This window comes from Seriola lalandi, unplaced genomic scaffold, assembly GCF_002814215.2.
Source record: "Seriola lalandi dorsalis isolate HSWRI2012SDOR001 ecotype SW California unplaced genomic scaffold, Sedor1 jcf7180002054850, whole genome shotgun sequence".
NCBI lineage: Eukaryota > Metazoa > Chordata > Actinopteri > Carangiformes > Carangidae > Seriola > Seriola lalandi.
In genome coordinates, this window is record NW_019525403.1 from 541,934 (window position 1) to 569,302 (window position 27,369).

General features: G+C 42.0%; 2 protein-coding genes across 2 annotated transcripts in view; one reads left to right on the plus strand and one right to left on the minus strand.

The window, feature by feature from the left end:
• On the minus strand, positions 1 to 26,065 carry mbd5 (methyl-CpG binding domain protein 5). Its single transcript, XM_023427021.2, has 10 exons — positions 26,015 to 26,065; positions 18,304 to 18,927; positions 15,905 to 16,007; positions 13,332 to 13,503; positions 10,610 to 13,015; positions 6,464 to 6,684; positions 5,234 to 6,367; positions 4,627 to 4,700; positions 4,413 to 4,488; positions 1 to 4,301 (listed from the first exon to the last, which is right to left on the minus strand). Exons 2-10 carry the CDS (start codon positions 18,414 to 18,416, stop codon positions 4,239 to 4,241), a joined length of 4,362 nt encoding a protein of 1,453 aa, XP_023282789.1. The 5' UTR covers positions 18,417 to 18,927; positions 26,015 to 26,065; the 3' UTR covers positions 1 to 4,238.
• orc4 (origin recognition complex, subunit 4) overlaps positions 25,842 to 27,369 on the plus strand; it is an 8,023-nt gene continuing 6,495 nt past the window's right edge. Inside the window, exon 1 of the mRNA XM_087179505.1 lies at positions 25,842 to 26,122. Coding sequence (XP_087035631.1) covers positions 26,066 to 26,122 — 57 coding nt within the window. The 5' untranslated portion in view covers positions 25,842 to 26,065. The remainder of the gene's footprint in view (positions 26,123 to 27,369) is intronic.

Below are 27,369 nucleotides of genomic sequence, written 5' to 3' on the forward strand. Positions count from 1 at the left end.
TTATTCAAGTAAGAGTGACCATGTTTTTAATATCTTAAACATCTGTGCAACATTGTTCAAAATGTTACATCACTGCATGACCTGTAATGTTTCACAATATTTACAAAAAAATGCTGCTTACATCAAACCATTAAAAAAAGTCCAAACAATCTCAAAATAATGGACTCTGACAAACTATCCCTAGCCCACATTAATGCAAAAAGAAAAATAAACAAGAGCAATCAAGTGCACATCATACTTCACGCAAGTCTATTTTTTGTAAAGTATATATATTAGTGAGAAAATATATACTTAATTACAAGTTGAAAAAATAAAATACTGACAAGGAAAGGGTGGAAGAGGGAAATGAGATTCAAAGAGCAGAAACAAGTTCACCAGAAAAAATAAAATAAAATAAAAATAATAATCACCCTCACACACACACAGTCACAGGCTGGAGGAGGAAAAAATAGACTGCACAGACCATCTGAAACACAAAAATGCTTTGAACTCTTGACCACAAATAACATGAAACTGATAAAACAGATCCATAACACATGGGTTCCCAACACGAGACCAGGTTCCTGCATGTCATTGCACAAAAAAAACGGGGGAAGAGAGGCAGAATGAACTTTACCGAAAGAGCTCATGTGTTCTCGACACCGAATGTCACATTTTGAAAAAGGCCGGAGGATTTCCTTGCCACAGTTTACAGTAAAACTCAACTCTGAGGTTCCTTAAAAGTGCGCACACTGAAAAAACTGGGACACTTTGAAAAGCATAGACGTCAGACTATAAAATTTGACTTAGAAATTTAGAATTTCCATGATCAAAAATGGAAAATAACCACACTGGGTTGAGCTAACACCGATGTCTGATATTCATCAATGAATACTGACATTTTCTTGATGTTACCGGGCTTTGTTGCTACAAATCCAGGACAGAAACTGAGCTTTTTCAAAAAAGTCCTTGAGTTTTTTTCAGTGTGCACATGACAAAAAAAGGTCAAAAATACTTTGAAATAAGTCAGAGATCTCATCAGAAAATACAGTACAAATGACTTTAACGTTCTTCAAAGTGTGAACACACGAATAAAGTTAGAACTGTTGAAATTGCTTACTTGGCTGTAATTCATAGTTTGACTTTGAAGCTCCTGGTTTATTTGGATATTTCTCAATGGTTACATTTGAAAACTACTGAAATTTGAGAGTAATATTCGTCTGTGTGAAGTAGTGTACTATTTGGTTCAAGTAACGGCTTTTTAGTAATATGATATTTGGATGCATCAGATATTTTGTTTACCTTAGTAGAATTAAATGTGCTGTTGGCCGTAACGAGTGTGGCGTGTGTGTAAAGGTAAAGCTACGAATAAATTACTACTTCATGGCTCTTAGGTCAGGACATCTGAAAAAGAAAAGGGTAACAGATTACACGTCAGAGGAGATGCCGACATTTTGAAAACAGGCAACAAATTACAGTCCGAGTTGTTGAAGGTGTGTACAAAAGAAAAGGTTTCAAACAATCAGAGATGCAGTGTTTCTAAACGGTTGATCTTTGCCATCGATTGGTATATTGCACTTGATAATTCTGTAGTGATTTCAGGTTGTTGGTTGATTTTGATCAGGAGGAGCACCTGTGTGTGTGTGTTTGTGTGTGTATGTGTGAGTTCACGGTCGATTATCATGGTGAGGATTCTGCTTTCCGGCTTGAAACTTTCATGATAGTTTTTTAGTGTTAAAACTGCATTTGTTACCAACATAAACGCCATCTGCCTTTTCACACGTGCATATTCATAAATAGTGTGGTTATTTTCTTCAACTAAGAAATCCATGACACAGTCTGTAACAAAAACAAGTAGCTCAGAAAGCCTCATGGTAAAAAAGTGTTATCTGTGATGCTCACTTCTTAAATAAAAAGGGAAAAGACCTTTGTAATGGACTATGAATACATGATCTATTCACTTGTTTAAAAAAACCAACAAAAAAAAACAAAACATACATATACACATATAAGGCTTGAGTTCTCAACTCTTGGTAGTATTATTGCCATCTAGCATATTTGTAAAGCTTAAAATAAATATGGAGTACTGTACATAAATAATTTACATCAATAAGCAAAACAAACAAACAAACCAACAAAAAAAACAATAAAACAAAATAAAAACACAAGGCCCCTAAATGCGAGAAATGCTTTCACTGCTCCTGAAAAGCATGTTAGTGTTACTGTTTGATAATCTAGACTCTGCCTCTGAGCTCAGTTCCTCTACCTAAAGCTATAGATGTGGCAAATCTACAGTCATGAAAAAAAAAAAAAAAAAAAAAAAATCACTGTACAAACAAGCACTAGAACATGATCACAACATCCAAATGAAATAATTCATCAATGCAGACTGTGATTCTTGGTCGTAGGTGAAGGAAAAATCCATCCAGCTCCACTGTTAGTGGTGATTTTATGTTGCACTTCAGTTTGGAGTTTTACTTCTTCCCACAGATAACTGGCCAGAAGATGAAGCCAAGGGAAACATTTCCAGCTACAGAAGTCTCTGTGACCTCAAACATCAACAGTAAGTGGGGCCTTCTTTTAAAAACATCAATTTGTAGTGTTCAATAATAAAAAGAAGAAATCCATCATAGACGAGGCACAGATGCCAATTTCTGCACCAGTTTACAGCCAGCTTTCCCCTATTGAGCCGATTTCTTGAACGCCATGTAAACGACAAACCTGGTTTCACTAACCAGAGTATGAGATTAGAGAAACGGGATTGCCACAGCTGGATTCCTCCTAAAAGTCCCTCCCAAAGTCAATTTCCTGCCACAACCTCTCAGGAAGCAGCAGGGGAGAAATCAGAGCACTGACCTGCTGCACATATACGCATCTTCACGGTAACCAGGTAACCAACATACTGATAGAAACAGCTACATTTCAGCTTGCTGGGTAGCCATCAGGTGACGCTGCAGCTGGTGTTTATTTTACCTATTGATTAACCCGCAGAATATTGTTTTGATGAATCGATTTGTTGTTTAGTCGATGAAATGCCAACATCTCAGAGCCAAGCCTTCAGCTTTCATCTTTTTTCACCCAACGCGCCAAAACCTCTAGATATTCGATCGACTAATCAAGTAATCGATTTAACCCAACCACTGTGAGTTGTAGGAAATTGTTCTGGAAAATCTTGGAAATAATTTTAACAAAACTCCGAAAACTCAAACAACAACACAAAATGTAAAACTGCCTGAAGGTGGATTTTTCCTTCTAAAAACGTCAGGTAACCCAAAAAATTCACCTGCCAACCTGCCAACCAGACTCTTTTTTTTTTTTAAGCACAAAACTGGATCTCCCAATATGTTGTTTTTCCTGTCAATGTGCCTGGTGGAGCAGATGAAGATTTACCAATACTCGTCCGGCCTCTGGTCGTTTCCCACCCTGCTCAGGGGAACATTGAACACTTTCAGCTGGTAAAGTTCATTCTGTTTTTTATCTTTTTTTTTTTTTTTACCCAATACAAATGAACACTTAACTGGTGTGAAGTGGCTATCGTAATGGAGAACTCATATACTCGTGCCTGTTCCACTGCTGTTCCCTTACATTTAAAAAAACAAACCAAAAAACAAAAAGAAACAAAAAAACAAAAAAACAAAAACAAAAAAAGCACGTCTTACAGTTCATCATATAAAAGCTTTAGGCTGTATTCTTATTTATCCTATGCATGCGGCCGTATGCAACCGCATTTCTGAATAGAAACCAAGACATTGGTACACTTCTTCTGCTTTGTTTTGTACAATAAAAGATAAAATGTGCATTAGGTACGCTTGTACATGACATTGTACAATATTTACATACATTTCTTAATAGCATGAAATTTCAGGATTATCTATATACATATTGAAAATGTATCAGAAATATTTGGACTGTCTATTTTTCTTAAATATGTAAGGTAATGCTTGTAGCTTTTTTTGTTTATTTTACTATCTTATACTAGAAAAAAATAGTTAATTCAGTGAGCTGTAGACAAATTGCAACCATTTTTGATGTTTTTCTCAATTTTTTCTTTTTTTTTGTCTTCTACAGTTAAAACTGTATTGGTGATTGGAATTTCCAGCACCTTCTGTGGTCAGTCATTAAGTCAAGTCGATATGGAACAAAGATGTACCACTGAAAGTCCATGTGTAGCACCTGTTAGAGAGCTCAGATCGCATCAAGGCTGAACGGACAAAGTCTCCGAAGGCTTTGAGGACGTTCTTGGGCCGACACATTCAATGTTATCTGGATATTTTCCTCCTCTTAGGCTTGGGGAGCTTCACCTGACGATCTCTCGACGGGATCTGATGGCAGAGAGAAACATGATGGTGAAGGCTGGACAGGGGAGAGAGAGCTATCCTTCATGAGGAATAAAACGGTCTCTCTGTGAGATCAACAAAGGTGTAAATACTCACTGTGCCTGACATCTTATCCAGCTCGCTCATGGCTTCGTGGATAGCAGCTTCCAAGTGATTATTCAGTTTCCCCGGTCTGTTGGACATTTTACATTATTTACATTTCCAAAACCAAAAACACAAGAGCAAACATGTAAGGAATAGATGGGACTGATTATCGGTCTGGCTGATTATCAGATCTGACATTCAGGATAAAATGTGTAGTTTTACTTACTTCAGGCCTCTTTTGGCGGCTCGGTCAAGTGCCTCCAGGTCGTGAGTTAGTGTTTTTAGCTTCTCTGGCTCTACCTGTATGAAAAGCAGAGAAAACATCTGAGTACAGTCAAGACTGTTCAGCAGCAGAATGAGAATTTCCTACCAACCAAAATGATGCTGAATTTAGACTGTCATCAGTTTGTCACGTCTACCACTTAATTTCACAGTCGTAAGTCAAACCTTTTCTGTTCTGAAGTTAGAATTTGGCAGTTAAAATGGTGTTTAGAGGATGTTGGACTCTGTGGCCAGTGGACAAAATATCTCTTGTTTCCTTCTGACTTTTCAGAGTTGCAATAAATTTCCATCTGAGGAAAAATTGGTTACAGTCAAATACAACATATTCTCTCATCTTGACTTTCTGGCAAGCAACCATCTTACAGTGGAAAATAACTTGCTGTAATCCAAGACTCTACAGAACTTTTAATATGAATTTATAGGAAACATTTCTGGCTGCTAAGTTTGTAAAGTGCACCAGCCACTGAAATCTGCCGTTAGTCTTATTTAGTCAGAAATTTCAGATTGGCTGGTAAAATGATAAGACAGGTGGTCACAGACTGGTTTCTCACCTTGGCCTGCTCCCGCAACTGCATAGCAGCGCTGTGCACTTGTTCGTCCCCGGCCAGCTTGGCAGGCCAGGATGGAAAGCCCTTCAGCTGGCCCCAGACCAGCTCTCCCATGTTGAAGGTCCTGGACCGGTAGTGGAGCAGCTCTGAGGAGGGAGAGTCTGGCTGCCGCAGGTCCTCCTCGCTGCTCAGGCTCTTTGTGTCCGAGGGGCTGGGCGCCATACCGTTGAAATGGCCGTTGTAGTGGCTGTAGTCTTTGGCTGTGGCCAGGGGACCCTCCAGGCTAGTGGAGGAACTGGGTGACTGGTCGTCCCCTGTCAGCTCCTGCCGTGGGGGGCCCAGGACTTCTCCGTAACCCCGAGTGTTAAAGTGTGGGGTGGCACCGTTGATATGGGCGCAGCGTTCGACTGTCTGCTCCAGACGCTCCTTGTAGTTCGCAGGTGTCCGGCTGCAGTTGGTGAAGCGGTAGCCCTCGTCGAGAAAGGCCTTATCATGGGCCATGGCCAGGCCATGATCGTTGGACCCCTCAGTGGGGCAGGGTGGGGCGGGAGCTAAGCTGGCGGGTCGCTCCATGCAAGGGCTACTCCTCACCTGGGTAGAACACTCCAGAAACTCCTCACCTCCCCAGGCGCTGTTGTTGCTGAGAGCATCGAAACCTCCCCCATGCTGCGTCTCCCCGTCCCATTGCCCCCTGGGAGTCCCACGGCCAGGAGAACGGAAGTAGTCATTGGCGTCAGGGCCATCTGGAGTGCTTTTCCCTGGATCCATGTTCTTCTGACCCCGTCCTGGCCTCACCTGCCTCGGCCTGGTCTGCTGGGGTAACGCCTCCCCTTCCTGGTGCCCGTGCAGGACTGCACTAACTGCTTGGGGGAGGTTGACAGGCTCCCCTATGGAGGCAGTGAAGGCACTCATGGCGCTGAGGGCAGGTACCGGACTCGCCTGTGTGGTCCCGCTCACTGTGGTGGTTATGGTAACATGCATGCCCTTGCTGGCGGCGTCCACAACAGCTCTGTAGATGGCATCCACCGACTCCGGACCTCCACCGGGGCCCCTGTCAGAGCCAGGTGTACCCGCTGGAAGCCCCTCTCCCTGGGGCTGTTGCCCCTCCCCAAACTGTGAGTGAGGCAACATCCCCTGCTGTGGACACAATATCAAGGTCACAACATTATGAAAAATGCTTTTATGAAACTATCTGGAAAGCTACAGAGATTAAAAGCCAACTCATCATCCCACCTGGTAGTTCTGGTAGAGGCAGGCCATGGAGCCAGCGTTGGCAATGTTGCTGTCTGTGTAGGGTGGGTTGTCAGGAAAGTGCTGCTGGCCCTGGTAGGCTGGGTGGGAGGCCACCCCCTGCTGCATGCCCTGGTGGATCTGCTGCTGGTACATCTGACCTGCGCCAGTGCTGACATGTGGCTGCAGGCCTCCCACACCACAGCCAAGGGATGACGGGTTTCCTGCAAAACCATTGGGACATACAAGTCAAAAGGATGTCACTGCTGCACCTCTGCACCTTTAAAACAGTGAAGCTGACATCAGAGAGCAAAGAAAAAAGCTGTCAGTGTCCCCTGTACCTGAAAGTACTGAAACTGCACAGAGGAAGGTCTGACATGCACTATATCTATTTGGTATGACTACACCTAGAATTCCAAAAACAATTATTCTTTGTCAATAAACCAATTCAAAATCAAAGTAGGACAGCGATGAGACTGTCTATGATCCATTGCTGCAAGAAACTTATGCTTTGAATGACTCGAATCCATGGTTTCCCACAAGATGAGAATGAGTTTGTTTTGTTTTACTTGTATGAAAATACAAAATTACTTATTCCTAATCATAGGTCGCCCAAATACATTCAAACTTTGGTAAACACTTTTCACACAGGTTTTTGAAAGGATTTACATCGCTGAGTGTGCATATGATGCAAAAAGATTTTTCAGAGACACAATTTAAAGACTCTGGTGCCATAGTACTTTTTTCTAGTGCTAGTAGTCAATGAAGTACGTCTACTATTATCTGCTGAGCAGTTGGGTGGAATTTATACCTTTTCAGACCAGAATATGATCATGAGTTGCACATTAACAATCTGTTCAATCTGTTGCACCCACAACTAACAGATAGACATGCTGCTAGATTTCTGGTACAGACTGACTTGTTAGCAAAACACACAAAAACACAACATGAACAATATATATCAAGGCCACAAATGTATCAATGAATGGAGAGAAAACCCAGCAGCAATGTTATACAGACAAAGCTGAAGCAGATACAAAATCTCTAAGGCCTAATGGTGTGTGTGTGTGTGTGTGTGTGTGTGTGTGTGTGTGGACAAGTGGCGACTGGAGCAGCTGGTGCGATGCTACGTAGCTGAAGGGCAGCTGTGTGTGTTCTCCATTTTTTTTTTCTCTTCTCGTCTTTCTTCCCCTCTCCCTCCCCTCTAACGCTGAGAGCCACGACTCGGCCAACCCCTTCCCCCTTCCTCCCCACATCCTCCGCTACTGCTATGATATAGTGACGGCTGTTGCCGAGGGAGGTTGCCATGGCTACCGGGTGATGATTGGTGGTGCTGTCTGCTGCCAGGAAGCTTGTTGGGGGAGTTGGGTGGGTGGAGGAGGGGGGTTACGAGGGTCGGGTGGTGTGATTTTCGCCTGCTGGGGGATGGGGGGGCAGTCAGCTGGGTGGCAGGAGGTCTGGGGGGGTTTACAATGAACTTTGGAGTATTTGTTGATGGCAGGAGAGGAGGGGGGGTTGTTCAAAGCTTGCTAGCTGTCTAGAAACAGATGCTTAGAGGCTAATGCTAAGAAGGCACTGACTAGGACACTTTCAAAGAGCTTTCAGCGCTCTTAAGATCCCTAACATGTCATCCAAATTAGCTTCAAGTACTGGGAAATCTACAGAGCTACTCACCAGCATAACATCTGCCATTTGGTGACAAAATATTCTTTCATCCCAAGAGCCTCTGATTGCTTATGTGTTTTGTCACCAGGGACCCTGCACAGCTGACTTAACCTTCTTCAGGAGCTGAGTTGATTTAATTTGCTGTATTGGTCATCTATGAGATTCTTAATGTTTTATTTATTTATTTAGAAAAAAGAAAAAAGAAAGGAAGAAGCACCAATTAGTTTTGGACCACTAGAGGGATTGCAGAGTAATGTTTTACTGACTAGATCCCCTAAATGTTTGTATCACCTGTTTTACAACCATGACACAAAGGTGTACATGAATGAGCACATATATGGCACCAGTAGAGGCTGGTATCGGCTACTGGCAGTAATAAATACAATATAAATAACAGAGTATGAGCAGCAGACAAGACAGGGTCTATGCAGGGTTATGTTTTTGAAAATGAGGTAAGAAATCTATCCAACATGTTTGTGATAATATAGTTAATGATATTCTGCAACCGCTTTGATCTCCCAAAAAGTCAAAGTATTTAGCATATAATGTTTATAAAAAGGAGACAAGTGGGAGGTTTTCACAGGACGTATGCGGCAGATGTTTGGCATTTCACTTGATATGTGACTAAAAAAATTAACTGATGGAACAGAATACACATGGTTGTATATACTGCAAAGAGAAAAAAAACGCAGAAAAATAGATTAGCTAATAGATTGGCGACATAACCCTAAATAATAAAAACAGGCATGACATAAGCAACAGGAGGACACAACAGGTTGTCTCTCTTCCTCCTCAGAGTCGAACCCCATATGGTGTTGAGTCAGACGTGCCTGCATGTTGGTTCAGTTATGATGAGAAATATAACACTGCCATGGCTGTATTTACAAACAACTTTAGACACATAAATCTTTGTTTCATTTTTTAACTTATGAAATCCAAAATAAGGCCATAGCTTGAAATGAAGTAGGCAAGTGCTGCTTTAACAGGTGTGTCATCATTTTTCTTGGTTTTTTTTTTGTTTTATGTCACATTTTCTTCCTAATAAATGAGGATATGGAATAGGTTTACTCCCAGCGCTTTAGGCATCAAATGCAGAAAACTACAAACCTCAGATATGATGATTAAAATGATTGTTGCTGGAGTCACTATGATGATATCAAAAATGTAAATGTCAAAACTACAATTTGCAGTGACTTTTTTCTCCCATTCCCACCTCCACTGGCAACAACCGCCATGCTCTACCTCCTGACCCACACCAGACCACCTGAATTTCAATGACCTGACTTAGGAGAAATACAGAATAACAAGGCACCTGGTGATAAGAACAGGTGGCCTGCAGCAGACCTTGGTGTTATCTCCATTATAAACCATATGAGGACACACAGATGCATGATGAATACATAAACTCATAGCCAAGCCACACAGCACACAGGGAAGGAAAAAAAAAAATACGATCTAGGTCTTTTCAGTGCTTTTAAATCAAACACTAACATGAATGTGCGTAAACAGACACACACACACACACACACACGCACACACACACACAAAAAAAAAAAAACATAGTCACACACAAAGTTATTCATATGCACACAAATAAAACAGAAGAACACACACTGTAAAACACAAGTAGACATGCACACACAGTCATTCAATCACACACAGGCCAAAACCCTCATCAAAGGCTTCACTCTGGTCTCTATTCAGGGTCCATCGTTACTATAGCGACCAGCTAGCTGGGAGAAGCTCTTAAGAGCGCTCTATCTGGGCTGCTTCCCTTAAAGCGTGATGCAGATCCCATTTCCATCTTCTTACACCATTGACTGATGCTAGCATACAAATAAAACAAAGGGAAACACTGGCTGACTGACAATTAGCTGAGCTTCCAAAGATGAGGGGCCTGCTCATTAGCTCAAAGATACTGGAGGAGCCAAACTGTCCAGGCTCAGGGCCTATCACCTAAATCCTGGTTTTGGGTCACCCATAACCATAGAAACCGCATCTTTATCCAACCAGTGACTTATCACAAAGAAAAGACGGGGACATCAACACCATCCTCCAGCCAGAGGATGGCCAGTCTCTACGAAATGTCACCAAACCAACCATAATTCTTCTGATTATTTCTATTACTGGGGCAACTGGGATTATCAAAGTTGCTGTTAAGTATTTAAATCTACCAGAGTAGATGTAACACACGGTTAAAATAAGTGTTCATAAATATTATCCTTAACAATCTGACTTTTAGTGTCTGATGTCATACACTGCAATTCCAACATTTGATAAATCTAGATACAATTCAACCATCAAGACTAAAAAGATACTACTGGTACTATAAAATGTATTTTAAATTGAATGTTTTGTCCATTTTGCTTAAAATTAAGATCCTATTAACCCTGATCAATTTGGTAAGATGACTAATGCTGAGTTTAGCAACAGCATTTTCAGCCCAATTAGCAGACCTGAGGTACTGTAGTGCTGCTGTCTCACCTGTATCAGAAATAGTCTGTGTACAGCTTCCATCACCACCTCCATGTGACATCACCACCATGTTAGTCCGCCCCATACTGTGAAGGAGGTTCTGTTGTGATGGATGAGGTCCAGAATGGGATAGCGGTGGGGGGTTTGTGTTGGGGCGTCCCAGTGGCATGCCATCAGGGCCCACCGGTCCACCGCCTGGCCCCATAGGCCCACAGTTACTCATGGAGGAAGCCTGCATTGGGGCCATCATGTCAGGGAACTGGCCTGGACGAGAACCCAGATGGCCCCCAGACGTGTCCATGTTCTGGCAGTGCTGCATGGCATCTCCTGGACCCCGCAGCCTCTGCTGGGCAAGGAGGCTCTGCTGAGGGCCACCAGGGACTATGCCTGTGCTGTCGTTGTAGTGCAGCTGTGCAGCTCCTTGAGGACCCTGCCCTGGACCAGGGCTAAGACCTGGACGATGGCTGTTCCCAGCCAGGTTGTGTGAGCTCTGGCAGCTCATGGACTGGAGAAGCTGGGCCATGGAGGTGTTTGGGGGAAGGTTTCCAAGTCGGCCCACTTTTCGCAGCTGCTCAGTCGCACTGGGCCCTGGCATGTGGGGTCCTCCCATGCCTGATTTGTTAAGCATGTTGTAGACCATGTTGTTACTGTTGTCATGGTTTACAGCTGCGCTGCCTGACGACTGCTTCCGTTTGCGCATGGGGTCCCTCTGCTGGGCCATGAGCTTGTCTCTAAGAGCTGCCCGACCACTCTGGCCCTCAGGAGTGTTGAGCAGCATGGTGGAGTTTGGCGGGAGCATGGGGTTTAAAGTGCTGTGTCCCTCCATGCCTCGAGGGCCACTCATAGGGCCAGGATGCCCACCACCCCCACCATTACCTCCGCCACCTGCCCCCATGCCTGCCATACCAACTCCACCACCAGTCATGCCAGCAGTGCTGTTGCCAGCAGCGCTGAGTTTGTTTTGATTTGCTAGCTGTGCTTTGGCTGCAGCTGACAAGAGACTGCTGGCGGGGAAGGAGGCGGCATTCTGTTGGCTGAGGATCTGGTTGAGGGGCATCCCCAGGAGTCCTGGGTGGCCCTTCTGGGAAGTGCTGGGGGTCACCAGAGAAGAGGATGACGAGGAGGACGAGGTGGGTGAGTACATGGGGTTGCCGTGCTGCTGGGTGCCAATCGAGTTTCCCATCCCGGGCAGCAGCTGGGAGTCTTTGTACTGGTGGAGTGGGTCTGTTTTGTTGGTGGAGGGGCTGGAGGGCATGGCTGGCCTGGGAGATCCCATAGCTGACCTGGGGGAACGAGGAGGAACCTTCATGGTGCCACATGGGCCCTGGTGCCCAGAGGGCATTGCAAAGTTCCCATGATCAGAGGAGGTGGAGGATGAGCGTGAGCGATGAGGGGAGGCCTCAACTCTCCCAAGGGCAGGCCCGGCCATGTGAACAGGGGAAGTGACAGGGGAGGGGGACATGGAGGAAGCTGGACCACCCTGTTGAGTCCTCTGAACATGGCCACCATGCCCCACAGGCCCAGGCTTCACTGTGGGTAAAGGTAAGTTGCTTGGCAAGGGAACAATGGCGGGAGGGGGTATGTTTACATTCATCATTGGTACCTGAGAGTGGATGTTAGGCTGGAAGTTGGAGGGGTTTGGGGCGTTGGTGGGGGGCTGGCTGACTGGTTTGCTGGGGATGGGGTCCAGGATGCCCAAGGGATCTTTTTCAGAGGTCAACTGCCTTTTCTGAAGGGCACAGGAGGGTGGTATGGATGGAGGGGGCGGCACGGGGTGCACAGGGGGCTGTGTTTTATGGTGAAATGCTGCACGGGGCATATCCACACCAGGGGGGAAGTTCCCCCGTGGCATGTTCATGTTCATGACAGGGCTTTTGGCAGTGGCCGTCGGGGAGAGGGGCGTGCTAGTCCTCCCTGTCATGGCACAGGATGGCTGGCCCGCAGGGGAGCCATGGAGCATCACGCTGGGTGGGGAGAGAGGCGTCCTAGTATTCCCATGGATGGAGGCTGAGCCGGGACTGCCAGCTCCAGGAAAACCACAAGGATTGGTCCTTGGGAACCCCTCAGGGCTGCCCAGAGTGTCTGCACTGGGAGACTGTGAGCCATCTCCATACAGCTTAGCACTGGAGGGAGGTGGGCTCAGCATGCCTCCATACCCAGCCCTGTAAGGGGATTTGGGGCCTGGCTCCACACTGCCCAACCTCTGTGGCCTCGTATACCCAGAGTAGATCTCGGACTGCTGGGCTCCACCCATCTCCTGGGGTGGATACAGCCTCTGCTGCTGTTGTCCAGCTGCCATCATCATCTTGAAAGGACTCTTGCAGTCGGGAACAACAGCATTGGGCGGAACATCGTGGGGTTTAGTCCTTATTGCTCGTTGAGTCATGGAGTGCGCAGCAACCACAGATGTTGTACCTGCCAAACAAAGCACATTTGAGTTAAATCCATACAAACACCTTGGACAAAATGTCAGAAAAGCCATTATGTATAGTGGCCACAGTGGCTGGCAACCCATAAAAATGACAACTGAGAAGAAATAAAACATTTATCCACCTACATTTGGCTGGTTGCTGGTGTTTCATTCAGCAGAAACACATACTAAGTTACTGCAGATAGGAACACAAGCCACCGGCTTACCTCTTCATGTTTTACTTGGTGTGTCTGAGGCAGGCCATCAAATGAAAACATTGATTCTTGAGATGAAACAACTGTTATTTATATGTGCTCGTACCTCCCCCTGGACTGGTCAGTGTCAGAGGTGGGTGCGTCTCCATGCTCTTGTGCAGCGTGGCTACGGCCAGAAGCTTCCTCTTGTGAATGCAGAGTTTGGTGACGTCTTCATCTGCTTTCACATCCTCCGCTGTCCTCTGCTTGACCGCTGCCCCTGGGTCGAAGTTGAACACCTGAAAATGCATTAACAATAAATTCACGGTTACAATGTCATTGTTTTCTTTGCATTTGTTTTGGGTACTATGTACTACTGTTGTCATGTACTCCGAGCCAGATGAATGAAAAGACCAGACTATAATTCATGGCATCTGACCAATCAGTCAGAACGGTGATGCTCATACAAATCTTGCAATATCTTCATGTTTCATTCTTTCTTGATGTTTTAAATTAGATTTCTACAGGGTAAAAGAAAAGTGACCATAGTCCAATTATGTTTTTCAGATCCATGACTTCATTTCAATGCACCAAACTCTTCAATTCATGGTTTCCAGAAGTCAAAATCTCCAATCATATATGAAGATACCTGTTTAAATGATCCACTCAGATGGTCAAAATACATACAGATGGATGGATTCAGTTGGATAAAATTGTTACGCTTCTTTTTGAGAGTGCAAGTGGTACACAAGACTTTTGGGACAATCATAATTTATTCAAGTGAAAGGTGGGATATCCAGTGATCATGAAATCAAAGATAACAGTAAGCTGATTATCATGGGTTTGTGGCTAATCCGAGGACTTACAGGGATGCTGACGACTTCATGGTGCCATGTCAATATGCAGCAGCTCACCCTTGAATATCATGTCAATTACAGCCAGGTGTTAGCTAAGAATTGTACACACACTTTATGTCTCAGAGCAGCAGAGAATCAAATCTTACGTTTTCATGTCAGTGTCACAGAAAGCGTCACATATACAGCGAGAAATGAACCATAACAACCATAACATCAAATTGATGTTTGGAAATGTTTTTAATCACCATTCTTGGTCGGCCGACACTCTAAGGAGCATGTAGAGGAGTGTAAGGAGGAGAATGTTTAAGGATTGGTGGGGTTTATATTTGCTTAATTAAAACATCAATAATAGAGCAGAGAAGCCAACGTTTTCATAGATGAGAGGATATCAGCCTGATTGGACAGACAGGGTGTGTTGGGGACAAATTTAGCTTCAAGAAGGATAATCGGTCGGATTACTCCATGTAATGTGATACAGTGGATGCTTCAGAGCACCCCGACATTTGTAGATTGGTCGTTCACAGAGATCAGCGGAAGTGGTCAGTGTGAATTTATTTCAAACGTCCTGAGCGTATGAAACGGCAGCGGAGAAGTGGATTATGCTTCAGGAAGTGGTTTGAGAGCTTTCTATGGACATTTTAATACTTTTTTTTCCACCGTGAAAACTGGTCACTATTGGAATTCATTGAAACAGACATTAACTCAAGCGGACCTCATCCACCAGGCTCCGTGAAGGACAAAAGTCCAAAATTTTTACAGCCACCTTTCAAGCTGACAGCGGTGACTTTTTGATACTCAAAAGACCATTTCCACACAAACAAAAGCCCCACTTTAACAATAGCCTGTCAGAAGTTGTTTTCACCTTGGTTTGACTAGAGTGACACAATTTCCTCCTCACAGACATGTTTACTTCCTTCTCCATCTCCTTCCCTCCTTCCCTGCTGCAGTCATGAATGTCAAATACGTAATGTGTTCTATCTTGAGGGCAAGACACGTCAACAGCTGATTGTCTGCTCTGAATTAAAATATCATGTAGTTTAAAGAACCATATAGCTAACACTCATTCTCTGTGACTTTGAGCAAGTACATACTGTATTTCTTGATCACCAACATCATCACATCTGCCCTGGATGTCAGTCAATTTTTTTTTTTTTTTTACAAGCAATTACTAAATGCAACAGTCAAGTGGCATTTAATTCCTGCAAAATAAATTAAATATCAAAATTAACAAACCTTAAAATTGCAAAAGGCTTATGGAATGTTAAATTAAATGTTTTCCCATCTGTGTTAAAAAGGTATGAAACGTAGTCGGCACAATACGACAGAGTGGCCAAAAACCCCTGCGCAAGCAATCATGCAGTATCTTCACTGACCTTTACTTCTCCTCCAAGAGTAAATATGAGAAAATGTACTAAAGAACTAAAATATTCTTCTTACAATGTGACTGTAAAGACCTGAAAAAGCAGGAACTGGATCAGACACATGACCCCACAAACTAAACCAAAATCCTGCTCGACACAGTCTGCTAATGCACACTCAAAATGATGTGGGGTTAACATCGTTCCCTTTTTCTGTCACTGTTACCCTCCAGTGAACAGATGATTAATAAAGCTTGTTATAAAAACAATGACCAACATGTCACATACACAAAGGCCACCTGCTCATGCACATTTAGATACGATTGTTTTTAATCCATTTGGGGGCCTCGTTGAGCTGGAATTTTTTGGACAACAGCATCTTAATTTCATGTGCAGATTGTGACCTCCACCTTCATCTTTAATTACATTGTATTCTGGAGTCAAGTTCAAAAGGCAGCTGTAAAATCAAAAAAACAAAACATTACCTTGTGGAGGATGAGTGGGCACTCCAGGCCGCATTTGCAGGTTCCATCTGTCAGCAGGTAGGTCTTCACCTGCTCCAAGCTGGACAGCACTGAGCCGCTGGGACTGCACATAGAAAACAACATAAGGCCGAGGGCAGACTTCAGCTGGTGTAGCTCCAGAGCACAAATGCTCCGATGATATCACATGTGGCAGCACTTATTTGCGTTGTTTGAAATAGGTTGTTGAATATCATGAAATATTTCTGAAGTGACGTTCCTGATAATCTATAATATTTTGCATTTAACTGAACATTTTTATGTGAAATAGTGTGCATTATGTGTGCTCCCACCACAATTTCATTCCTGACTCACAAGAAGAAAACAAACCATTGATGCTCCACTGACAGGCGTAGCATGTTTACAGGCCTGCAACCATGAAATTACACAGTTATCCATATGAATTAAAAACATTTTCAGTATCTGTGAAGGAGAAGACGTCTGTACCATATTGGCAGTGGACAACAGTGACTGAACAGCATTTTGAATAAAAAGTCCAAACTCGTCCAGTTCATCAGAAGATCAATTCATCACTCTTCATCACTAGCACTAATGAATGTTTAAATACGGAGGCAGCCAGTAGTTAATCTAACTCTCAGCTTGGACATCAGTCAGTGCCATTCATTGTTATTCATACATTGTATATTATTTGTCCCTTTGGTTGAACCCTGTTGTTTTAAATGTGCTAAATAAATAAACCTTATTTAATTTGATTTTGATACAGCAAGAAAATTATCCCTCAACTTCTCCAACCGTTTTTCCTTTCCCATGCAAGTGAATGAGAAAGTGGTCTCAGACTTTTGGACTCCACTGTGTGTCATTATGGTTTCCACATAATAGACAAATCTGGGGTTTCTTCTTTTTGCCCAATCAGGGTAAAACTATTGAAAGACTAAAGATAAAAATTAGGAAAGTGATCGGGAGGTCACAGCTGCAGGAAAGAACCCATGAGAAATGAAAAACAATGTGATGAGTTGACAAAACAACCAGTGACTGAATCATCAGTCGCAGCTGCTGTGAAAATATCTGCTGTGAGGATCTGTAGCTGCACATCCCTGAAGCAAACGCACATTTTAAATGTTAAGAATATGAGCAAATACAAGTGTGTGGTGACAGTATCAGGCCACGGTCACAGAAGTAGACAGGATTCTTTCCAACACCCAAAATAAACCTGACACCAGCCAACTGCTTTAGTTCATTGTGGCTGGTAAATACACGTGCTAGTGTTCATATATCGGGAAGGACACCAACTTCCAGTCTACATGACACAGTGACTGTCACAGGGTCCAACTCATTAGTCAAATTCGGTTTCTTTAAGGAGCCAATGGGTTTGTGAAATTTGTCAACCACATCCAAAATTTACCAAAATGTATTTTCGCGTCTTGAGAAAACATGTGGGTTGCCATTGACCTGTTGAGGGACGGCATACTGTGATGACAGCAGTACAGAGTAACCATGACTCCTCACAGTGAGCAATGGCATCAAAAGCACAGCCACCATGTTTCTGTCCAGCTCCTGCAGAGCCAATCAATTAGAAAAACTTTATCCATGTGTAGCAAGTTAACAAACCTATTGGTGCTCTTTGATTTGAAAGGAATGGACACCAAAAGCTGACGTTTACCATAAATATATCAGAGCAATGAAATTTGTACTATTGAACTCATCAGTTATTGGCCACACTGGTGATGAAACAGTTAATTTAAAATATTTTACGTTGTTATTATGTGACAATGTAGTTCTGGCTTCTCAGATGTGAGGATTTGCTTCTGCTCTCTGTTTTATAACAATGTAAATGGACTATTGTTGAATTTTGGACTGTTGTTTGGTACAAAGTGAGCATTCTGAAGATGTGAAGATGGAGCAAAACTTCAAACATTTTAAATTACATTTAATGCAATGAGCATTGTTGGCATGACCATATTCAGATTCAGTACTGCCAAACAATTTGTCAAAATTCTGTCTGATTTCCTAATTTTCTTGGTCAAATGACATTTTGTGGACCAAATCATAACTTGAAAATAATCATTGTTCATTTCAGCCATATCATACTCTTGAAGAAATTTGAACAATCTAACAATCAAAATGAGTCCAGTGTAGTGTAGTGTAGTGTGAGTCCATAATAGTTTTTTAGATATTTAAAATCAGTTTTGCAATTTTCTTTTCTCTTCAACTTCAAATTATGAAGGACAATGCTCGTGCTACGAAGTTTGTTTTACTGGGGTAAGTGCCCAGAACTGACAAAATTATGGTGACCTTCTGTTCAGAACAGTGAACAGTGTTTTGAAATTTATCTCCCCTGATAGATTTGTCTCAAGTAGCACACTTGTCTGGTGTCCGACCTCTGATGGATGAATTCTTCTTACCTTATGTATATGACCCCTCTGCTGTGCTCCGCCTTGCGCTGCCAGCCAATGGGGACCTGGACAGGGACGGCCTGCCTCTCATCTCCCGCCTCACAGTCCTTTCCGCCATTCATTGCGCCACTGGTTTTACGCTCGACACCTCAGAGGTATATATATCAGACATCAACCAGTGTCTTCGCAATGCACGTCATGTTCGTCTTCCAAAGCCTTGGTGGAGGTGGTGGAGGGAGGGTTGAGGAGATGGGTAGGGATGCAGGATTATGCTTCAACGTCGGACTCCCCTCTCAGGTGGAGTTGAATGGGGTGGTGGATGAGTGGGTGGTCGGGTAGGGTGAGGCAAGCTCACGGCAAACCCTACCCTTTGAGCTGCTTCATGGCTACAGTGCTGAATTGCACGTAGACTTCCATTACTGCATCTTGTCGTTCAGAGCCATCCGACCCAGGAAGATGCTGGCTGAAAAGGAGAGGATGAGGATTTGGTGTGCACTGTGCTTTCACGGGGAAGTCCTTTATTACTAGTTTTTCACCATTTGTCTTCTGCCGCCCAGAATACCGTCAGACAAGTAGAATATGTTCAACATATTGGTTCCCAAACGCAGTTGGGTAGTGGTATTCCCATGGTTCCTGTGAGGGCAGAACAAGAATGTTAAATCCATAATTTAATCTGCTTTTCATTTACAATCAATTATTTCCATTTCACCACAGTGACCAAGATGGCAACCTTTAGACTCAATAAAAATGAAACCCCTTTGTTATCTAGTCTTGATACTGGTCAATCTTTTGCTGGCCACCACACATTCTGATAATTACATTGACTTGACTGAATCAAGCCACTGCTTAGCTGCTTGTACTGCCACTCCACACAACGAGGCCAGCATTATTCCTATGAAAGATGTCCTTTTATTTTAAATAAAACCTTTTGTTATAGGCTACTAATGTTAAAATAGTGTTAAAGGTGTGGTCGGAAATATGCAGAGCTGCAAAAAAAAAAAAACAGAACCGATTGGCAGATTAATCAATAATGAAAATAATTGTTAGTTGATTAGTTGCCCTGATCATGAGGATTTTTTTCCTGGATGGTCTATAACACAGGTTGGCTTTCAAATGCAAAAGCATGTAAAAAATAAATAAATAAATTTAAAAAAAAAAAATTCAGCCTGTCAAAATTGACAATATTGCAATTTCAAGTATAATTTTAAAATTTTTATATCTTCTAGGATGTTATAATTAGGTTTTCTTGTCTTAATTATAATCCAAGTCCTTTAATGCTGTATTGTATATGACATTTATGCTTTCCTACAGATAGGATCCACTATTCCAGTATCTGCTCCAATAATGACCTGATTAAGAAGATCATCTATTATGATAGACGTGATCTATATATCTATCATGATAAGACCAATTCACATAAAATTTATCTTTTTCATCAATGTCATTATACATCATAGTCACAAGGAGCCACAGACTCAGTTTTGTAGTGCCAGGGTCAACTGTGTGTAGGGATGGGTGCCAACAGCCAGTTCCATTTTGGATCCAGTTGCAAATTGATAAAAATACCTGGATTTGTTAAGCTTTGCAGCCTATCAATCACTTATTGAATTTTGCATTTGCACCCTCTGTCTGACACTATAGGCATTGGTAAAGAAAAAATAAAAGACCAAAATATATAAACGCACAATAACTCAGCGACGCTGTTGTTTACAGCAAACATGGCAGACTGGCTTGAACGTGTCCGAGTCAATGAAACTTAAGAATCTAATATTTGTGGGAGAAATGCAAATCCTTTGTTTATTTATCATCCAACATGTTAAAGTAAGAACCAAACAAACGACAAAAAAGGATTCGAAAAGCAGATTTGGAACAGGATTCATTCTATAAAATGCCATGGAACCCCATCCCATAACTATATGGATCTCAGCTGATATCCAATCATTTTAATAAGGTCAGTAGAAGACCTGATACCAATCCAGTGTGTTGGACAGGTAGAAGTATATAAAATCCAATTTAAAAAAGACACGTCTGGTGCAGATATTAATTCAGCCCTTCGCCTGGTGTCTGTTTGTCGTTGGTACTCTGCAGTTCAGGTGCTCACAATTCTTAGAGTGTTTATTTTACAATAAACTAAGAACTGAAACTGGAAAAGGACTTGACCAACAGGTCTCAGAAAATGCCTTGATTAGTCCCAAATCGCAATTCTACAGATCTGCTCAGGATATCCCCTCTTATATCTTTTTATAAATATATTGCAGGTTTACAATAAAACTTGTTACACACTATGACTGTCGTATAGAAATGTTGTCTAATGAAAAGATGACAAAAAAAAACGTTATTACTGGCAGTTTCCCTCTCTCAGAAAATGATTTCAGTAGAAGCCTATCAAAGCTGGTAAATCAGGATGAATTCAGTGAGTGATGGAGATCCATGTAAAGCCTCCTCTCAGCCGCCAGTGCTGCTGACTCATAACTGCCCTGTGAGCTGCTGAGACCAAACCCAGCGACACCACCACCAGAGGAAGAGAGGCGAGGGGGGTACTGCTCACCGTGGCACAGTAAAATGAAGCAGCAGTTATACGTATACTGTTCATCTGGAAATACGCAGCTGCATCAGTCACACCTCTTCATCTCAGGAGGTGTGTTAGTCCTATGTGAGAAATCACCACATCATTAAAATCTCATTTCCCACAACTCCATGTTTGGAACATGCAGAGGTAACAGAGAAAAAATAATTTCTATTGTTGTGTTCACACTAGAGGAACAAACTAATTATTTTCCCAACAAGTGCTTAGTGCAGCGTTGGATGTCTGTGGCTGTGACAAATATCTCATCTCTATCTTTAAGATTTCTATTTGTTATTTTGTCTTTTTTTTGGTTGTATCAGCAAGAAAAAGATGAAGGATGGTAGAGAGGGGAGTGAGGTACAACATTTCTACATCACAACCTTTGGTAAACCCTTTACTCCCTGAATGTGCCACTGTGCTAATGTGAAAGCATGAATTAAAGCTCAACTTTTACTATTTTTCTGCTCATCTCTCCACGCCATTTCCTGACTCATGACTCAACAATTACCGTGTCCAAATTACATACGGTACTTACTAATCTCCAACCTTTTATAGCAGGCTGATCTTTTTTTAAGATTGCGCTTTTGCCCTTTTCACATTTACTGTTCACAGCAATGAGACAAACAGGCGCAAGGAGGACAGACAGAGGAGCAGAGGGGTGGTCAAACTCAGGACAATGTGGACACAAAAATCTACCAGAAATGCAGCGTGAATTCAATTATTCCTGCACTGGAAACATCTTAAGGTGGATTTTTTTTTCATTTAAGACAGCCTAGGCTTTGTTTGGTTGCTTTGCAGCTTGCAGCTATGAAGGTAGACCAGCTAAAACTGTATTTTTAGTTGTGCATTAACAGGTTACAACATAGATTTGCCTACATACGTAAAAGGGATCGTAGTTGATGCACATCCTCAAAGATGTAACTACATATTCAGGAGATACCACATGGGGGACACCAGAACTGTGATTTGCAAGCTTGGGATGCTCATGCAAGTTTCTGATGCCAAACAAAATATAAGTTTCAGTCCCACAAACCTACAAAAGTGAAAACCCTCTGCTCACCATGACTGCCGCTCACAATCTCAGTAAAAGGAAGAATGTAAACACAGTGACGACACTGGAGTATTCATCTATTCAGTCATGAAAGAAGATGAGTGCAAGCAACCGAGAAGTAACTCCAGTTTGATGCATAGCCCACCATAGCTCCATATTGCAAAGTGAATGAAAAATATAACTAAAGCACAACATGGCATGATCATGTACGATAAACCTGTCAAGTGCTGCAGGGGTTCCATCAATGTGTGAACTCCAACGCTGAAACTATAAATCAAAAGCTATGCCATCGGTCTCTCTTCAAATTAAATGCATATATCCTCTTTATCAATAAAATTGGACTTGGACACAATACAACAAATACCCTGGCTATTGGTGAACTTGAGAATCTATGGCTTGTGGACTTTTTGGCTGATCTAAAGCTGACATATTCAAGCCTCATCAGGCCACAAGGCATCAAATATCATGCAAATTGTGCGTTAATTGTGTGGCACCAGCAATATGAAACTTGATTAACTGGCAGTCTGTTCCTTTACAATTTGCTACAAAGATTAAACAAGTCGCATGCAGAGCTCCACTGCAGCTTTTCAAGAGACAATGAGCAGGTATGTTAAAGGTTTTGTAATGAAGTAGTATACTGCTGTTAAGTGCATTTCATATGCAGATCAGTACGTCCAGGACATTGGCAAGAGCAGGTTGAAAACAATAAAGACATTTTGACTATCTATAGAAGGCTTAAGTCCAACAATCCTTAAAGTGAACTTAACACATCTTCAGAATTATTACCAATTGAAATTTTGAAGACACATCATACAGAAAGGGACATACATGATCAACAGACACATTCTTTTTAAAGCTTGATGAGTCCACATCACTAACGCAATACGCACTTGTGGATCATTTATGAGTTAGGTTAGGTGCCAAGAAGGCATAACAGCAATTAGAGGAGATATGATAATTTCAAGACACTGTGCAATCACTGCTAAATAAAGAAGGGAAATATTGAAATGTCATCAATTATTGTGCAGTAGTTGAACACGTTTTCAGTCCTTGTGTAGCATTTGGTGTTAAAGCCTGAAGATACCTGTGACAGAGGGAATGCATGTGCTTGTTATTTCAGTGTGACTTTTTTTTAAATCACCTGATCACATCAGCAATTGATCTGGCTGTGTCAAAAAGAGAGAGAAAAAAGGATTTGCTCAGAATTTGGCCCGGAAATAAATGTGGAAGTGGATCCTGAATTTAATCCTATAATAAAATGTCCCCACCCCCCACCCCCGTCCTCATTTTGTCCTCCATCACAAACGATGTTGGGGAGAAATGCCCTTAATAAATGACAAAAGAGAGTAATGTGGAGCCCAACAACGTCACTGCAGAGTCACTGATGTCTGTGATTTGAGACAAGACTGCAAAAATGGTGTGTGTCATACATTTTGTGGCACCTAGAAGATAAATCTGATGTATCTGATGAGGTGGAAGTTGAAAAGTAAAAAAAAATCAAAATCATTTCCCATTTTCTTCTCCAACATTACATTAAGAAAAAGATGCAGCACCACTGAGAACATATTTTGGGGGTAAACAACCAGCTTTGGCACAAAATTGACTTGAAAATGATGGTAATTAAACACATTTTGGACTCAATCCAGCTGCAAACTTCATACAAGCAGTGTGGAAGACGAAGAGGAAAAAGTTAATGCAGAAAAAGACATGATAAACACAGGCGCTGGAGAGTTACAGCAATGCGGCCAAAGAAAGAAAAAAGATTTTTAGATAAGAAATCGCATCAAAATGACAAGTGGAAGCCAAAGGTTCTTGAGTAACTGAATTTGCGGTCCATTAAGGATGGCAGTTTATGTAAATGAAAATGTTTTCATGTCCAAATTATAAAGCATATGATCAGACAAAGTAGCTTGTGTGCATCTCATTACATGGTCAAGAAGTAGATTTCTTCTTCTCTTATGATCTGGTATCATTAAAGTGGTTCTCATTGTGATATTTGGCATTTTTTGTTATTTTACAGTGAAATTATTGCATCATAACAGCGCTTTATTACTGTAGTGATCACAGGAGCTGTAAGTCTGGTGTTTACTTTATCCGTAACGAAGGTCTGTCCGACCAAAAATCACTTCAAATTGTCTTAACTCATCATGACCACACCAAGAAAACAAACTATTTACTAGCTGGTACAGCAACTGGTCAACTTCACCCGCAGACTCATGATGCAGTTCAGAAAATAACCTTCATACAATGACTGCTGAGGAACACGACAAAAGTTTACCAGCATTTTGATTTAGTAAATTCTCACCTAGCTCTGCCCCAATGGGAAGCCTTAATTCTTCAGAGTGCCAAATGAATAAAGCTGATTAAAAGTGATAACAGTGAGAGGGCAGCATTTCCTAAACCTGTAAAATCAAAGCAACAATCTCAGTCCACCATGACCTTAAAAGTCATGGATAAAAATGTGTTGACCCTGAATGTGTCTCCGAGCAGTCCAATTTTAATGAGATTTAAAGTCTTGTTAATTTATCCAACGCTATGTATATCCAGATAAGGCCTGTATTTAGAGCTAGCTGACATAGATAGGCAGGTTACAACAAGATCAGAAATTTTGGTCAGATTTTCATTCACATTTGATTTTTATCTGTTGAACTGCTATTTAACATAAAAATATCAATTTGTGTTCAACCAGGGGTAAATTAGAGGCTTGCGGTGCTATTGTTGTCACCCTGAATATGGATAGTGTTTTGGAGACTTATCTTGTAAGGTTGCGCAGGACATATGTCACATATGACACATATGTAATTTTGTCACTGACAACTATTGAACATGAATTTGAGTATATATTTGTGCATTTATATCTGCATCTAGAGCTGTGCATTTGTCATCAGATCTGTAAAAATGCATTTAATGCAAAGTGAAGAGGGTCTGTCAAAGGTTGTCAAATAAAGCAAGAGTGGAGAACAGGTAACACAAAGTATTTACAGTCTGTGGTACGATAAAAAGGAATATGATACAAACTGTGCAACACCAAAATGGTAAATCTGATAACTCTTGTCTCCTCACACTGAATCACAAGCTAGCTACCACTGCTCTTTGAGTAACTGGCTAGATTAAAGCCATTAATTCTCAACCTAGCATTTAAATCTTGCTGTAACCCCATGGAGTTGGCTAAGGCTAGCTTTAGGGGTAATTTAGCCATATTGCATTTGCAGCAGCCTTCAAAGTTGACAGCTACACAAGTTGGCTAGCTAGATGACAAGACTTTTTCCCCCAAAACTGGAGAATATGACAACCAGACTGTGCACATTACCAAAGCAACCATAGGTGCCTGAACGTTAGATAATAGCTAATTAGCTTGGTGAACATTAGCCAGGCTGTCTATCAACTGTGCCAAGTGTTGCTTTATTAACGTTTAAGGGACAACCGTGTGGCACTAAAGGTTGCTTAGTTTATCACCGGGCGAGACGTGCAGCTCAAGCTCCGTCGCCTGCGGGCCTCCGCGTTAAAAAGTGACCGTGTCAACAAGCGATATCAGTCCTGTCTGACTGGGCTTTTTGATGCATTGGACACAGCATCTGAACTAGCTGGGGGTTAGCATGCCAAGCGTCAGCTGTCTAGCTACCGTTAGTTGGCTAGCCAGCTAGCTTGTTGTAACGAAAATGAATTAGAGGGCGAGCTCGGGTACGCTAATAACATTTTAGCATTTAATTTGCGAACCGTAACTGCGGCCGCACACATTAAGGACCCGCAGTCCTGATTCCGACCTCAAATTGTCGAAGTAAAAAGCAGCTAGGCCCGCGTTGGGGTTTCGAGCCAAGGGGCCAGGCAAGGCCAGGGCCAGGCCGAGTTAGCACGGGTTAGCTTAGCATGCTAGCTAACAGCCGTGCAAACCCGTTGCGTTCGCAGAGAGAGAGAGAGAGAGAAGAAGAAGAAGAGAGAGAGACGCTTTTCAGGCACTAACGTTTCTGTCTGCGTCAAATCAAATCGTAAACTGTCCGTTCTTACCTGGGCATCCCTGCAAATGCGTGCTGGTGCTAAAACATTGAAATGAGCGAGCAACAGTACGTTTCTGACCTTAGGAAAAATAAGAATAAGAAGCCTACCCATTAGTTCTCTTGCCTCTCTGCTGGTTCTCCTACACTGGGATATTGGAAATGATGGAGAGCCGCAGTGCGCATGCGCCGAGCAGGAGCAGCCAGCAGATGGGAGAGGTGATGCACGTTTTCATCCAGAGCACAGTTACACATACAGTAACCTCTGCACGGCCAAAGTTAACAATAAACATTATTAAATGAATGAGGGACGGCTGGATATATCTAGATTCATTATCACACTATAAAACCTCTATTACACGGAAAAGTCATGCATAGAAAATGTTCATTACAGAAGTATTATTAGCTAAATGAACTTAAAGTATTCAAAATAAAAAGAATCGAAACAACATAAAAGTACAAAAGATATTGCTATCTTAGATGTTTAAATTAAGATTTAAATTCAAGATTAAAGAATTGACCATAAATAGGCTAACTCAGGAAGAGACTACCTACATTATGAAAGGTAAACAGTCCATCTTCCAAACCCTTTACTATATAAAGAATGTAGATTTAACTAATAAGGTATACACATAAGTCATGCTCCGCAATTATAACTCTAACTTCTTTTAATAATTAAAAGTATAAAGTAAAAGTACTGTAGTGGAGGTCATTTTAATCAATTTTATATAGGATTGCAACTGTCTATTATTTTCATTATGGATTAATCTGCTGTTTGGCCAGGTGAAAAAGCCTGAGAAAAAGCATTTACATGAAGGAAATTTCAAGTTAATACTAAATGTAATTTCATGTCAAAGGGCCATGGCAAATAAAGGCAGAGGAGGCAACTGGTTTATTTACAAAAGAAAAAATACATTAAAATGTAAAAAGAGATGAGATGTGGATGTCAGTGAGGTCAAGGTAAGTGAATGGATGTCTGCGAAATGAAGTTGGTGAACACTGGTAGGAAAAACTATTTTTTAAAAAATACCCAAACAAAACACATGGAGAGAGTGAAAGGTGTTGGCTGGGAGCATTGGGCTCATGTGAACCAAGAGACAAGCAAGATGTGGCAACCAAGAGCCACATCTAAAGAAGCCAGAGGGCTACCACATATAACATCACATTCATACTTAAATAACTTAAGTGTAAATTAAAGGGAGTCACACAGAAATGAACTGTTGAAAAGATTGACTGTATAGTGAATATGCAGGCACATACAGTAAATTGCAGCACTGCAGCTGTAAGGAGCTTACAGTTCGTAACCCAGACTGTTTTAGTATTTGCTGATTTTGCACTTTGTGTTAATCTAAATTCAAACATGTCTGACCACCAAACTCCTCTGCAGTGCTGCTCCTCTTTGTGAAATCTCAGTAATAAGTTGATTTAGTCTTTGTCTTACAGATGAGTGAGCTTGTAGTCCGAGA

Coding starts and splice junctions, on each gene's coding strand:
- mbd5 (XM_023427021.2), bottom strand. CDS start 18,416: ATGAATGGCGGAAAGGACTGTGAGGCGGGAGATGAGAGGCAGGCCGTC. Junction 13,016..13,331: donor ACTGACCAGTCCAGGGGGAG/GTACGAGCACAT, acceptor TTTGTTTGGCAG/GTACAACATCTGTGGTTGCT. Junction 4,302..4,412: donor TGGATAAGATGTCAGGCACA/GTGAGTATTTAC, acceptor CTCTGCCATCAG/ATCCCGTCGAGAGATCGTCA.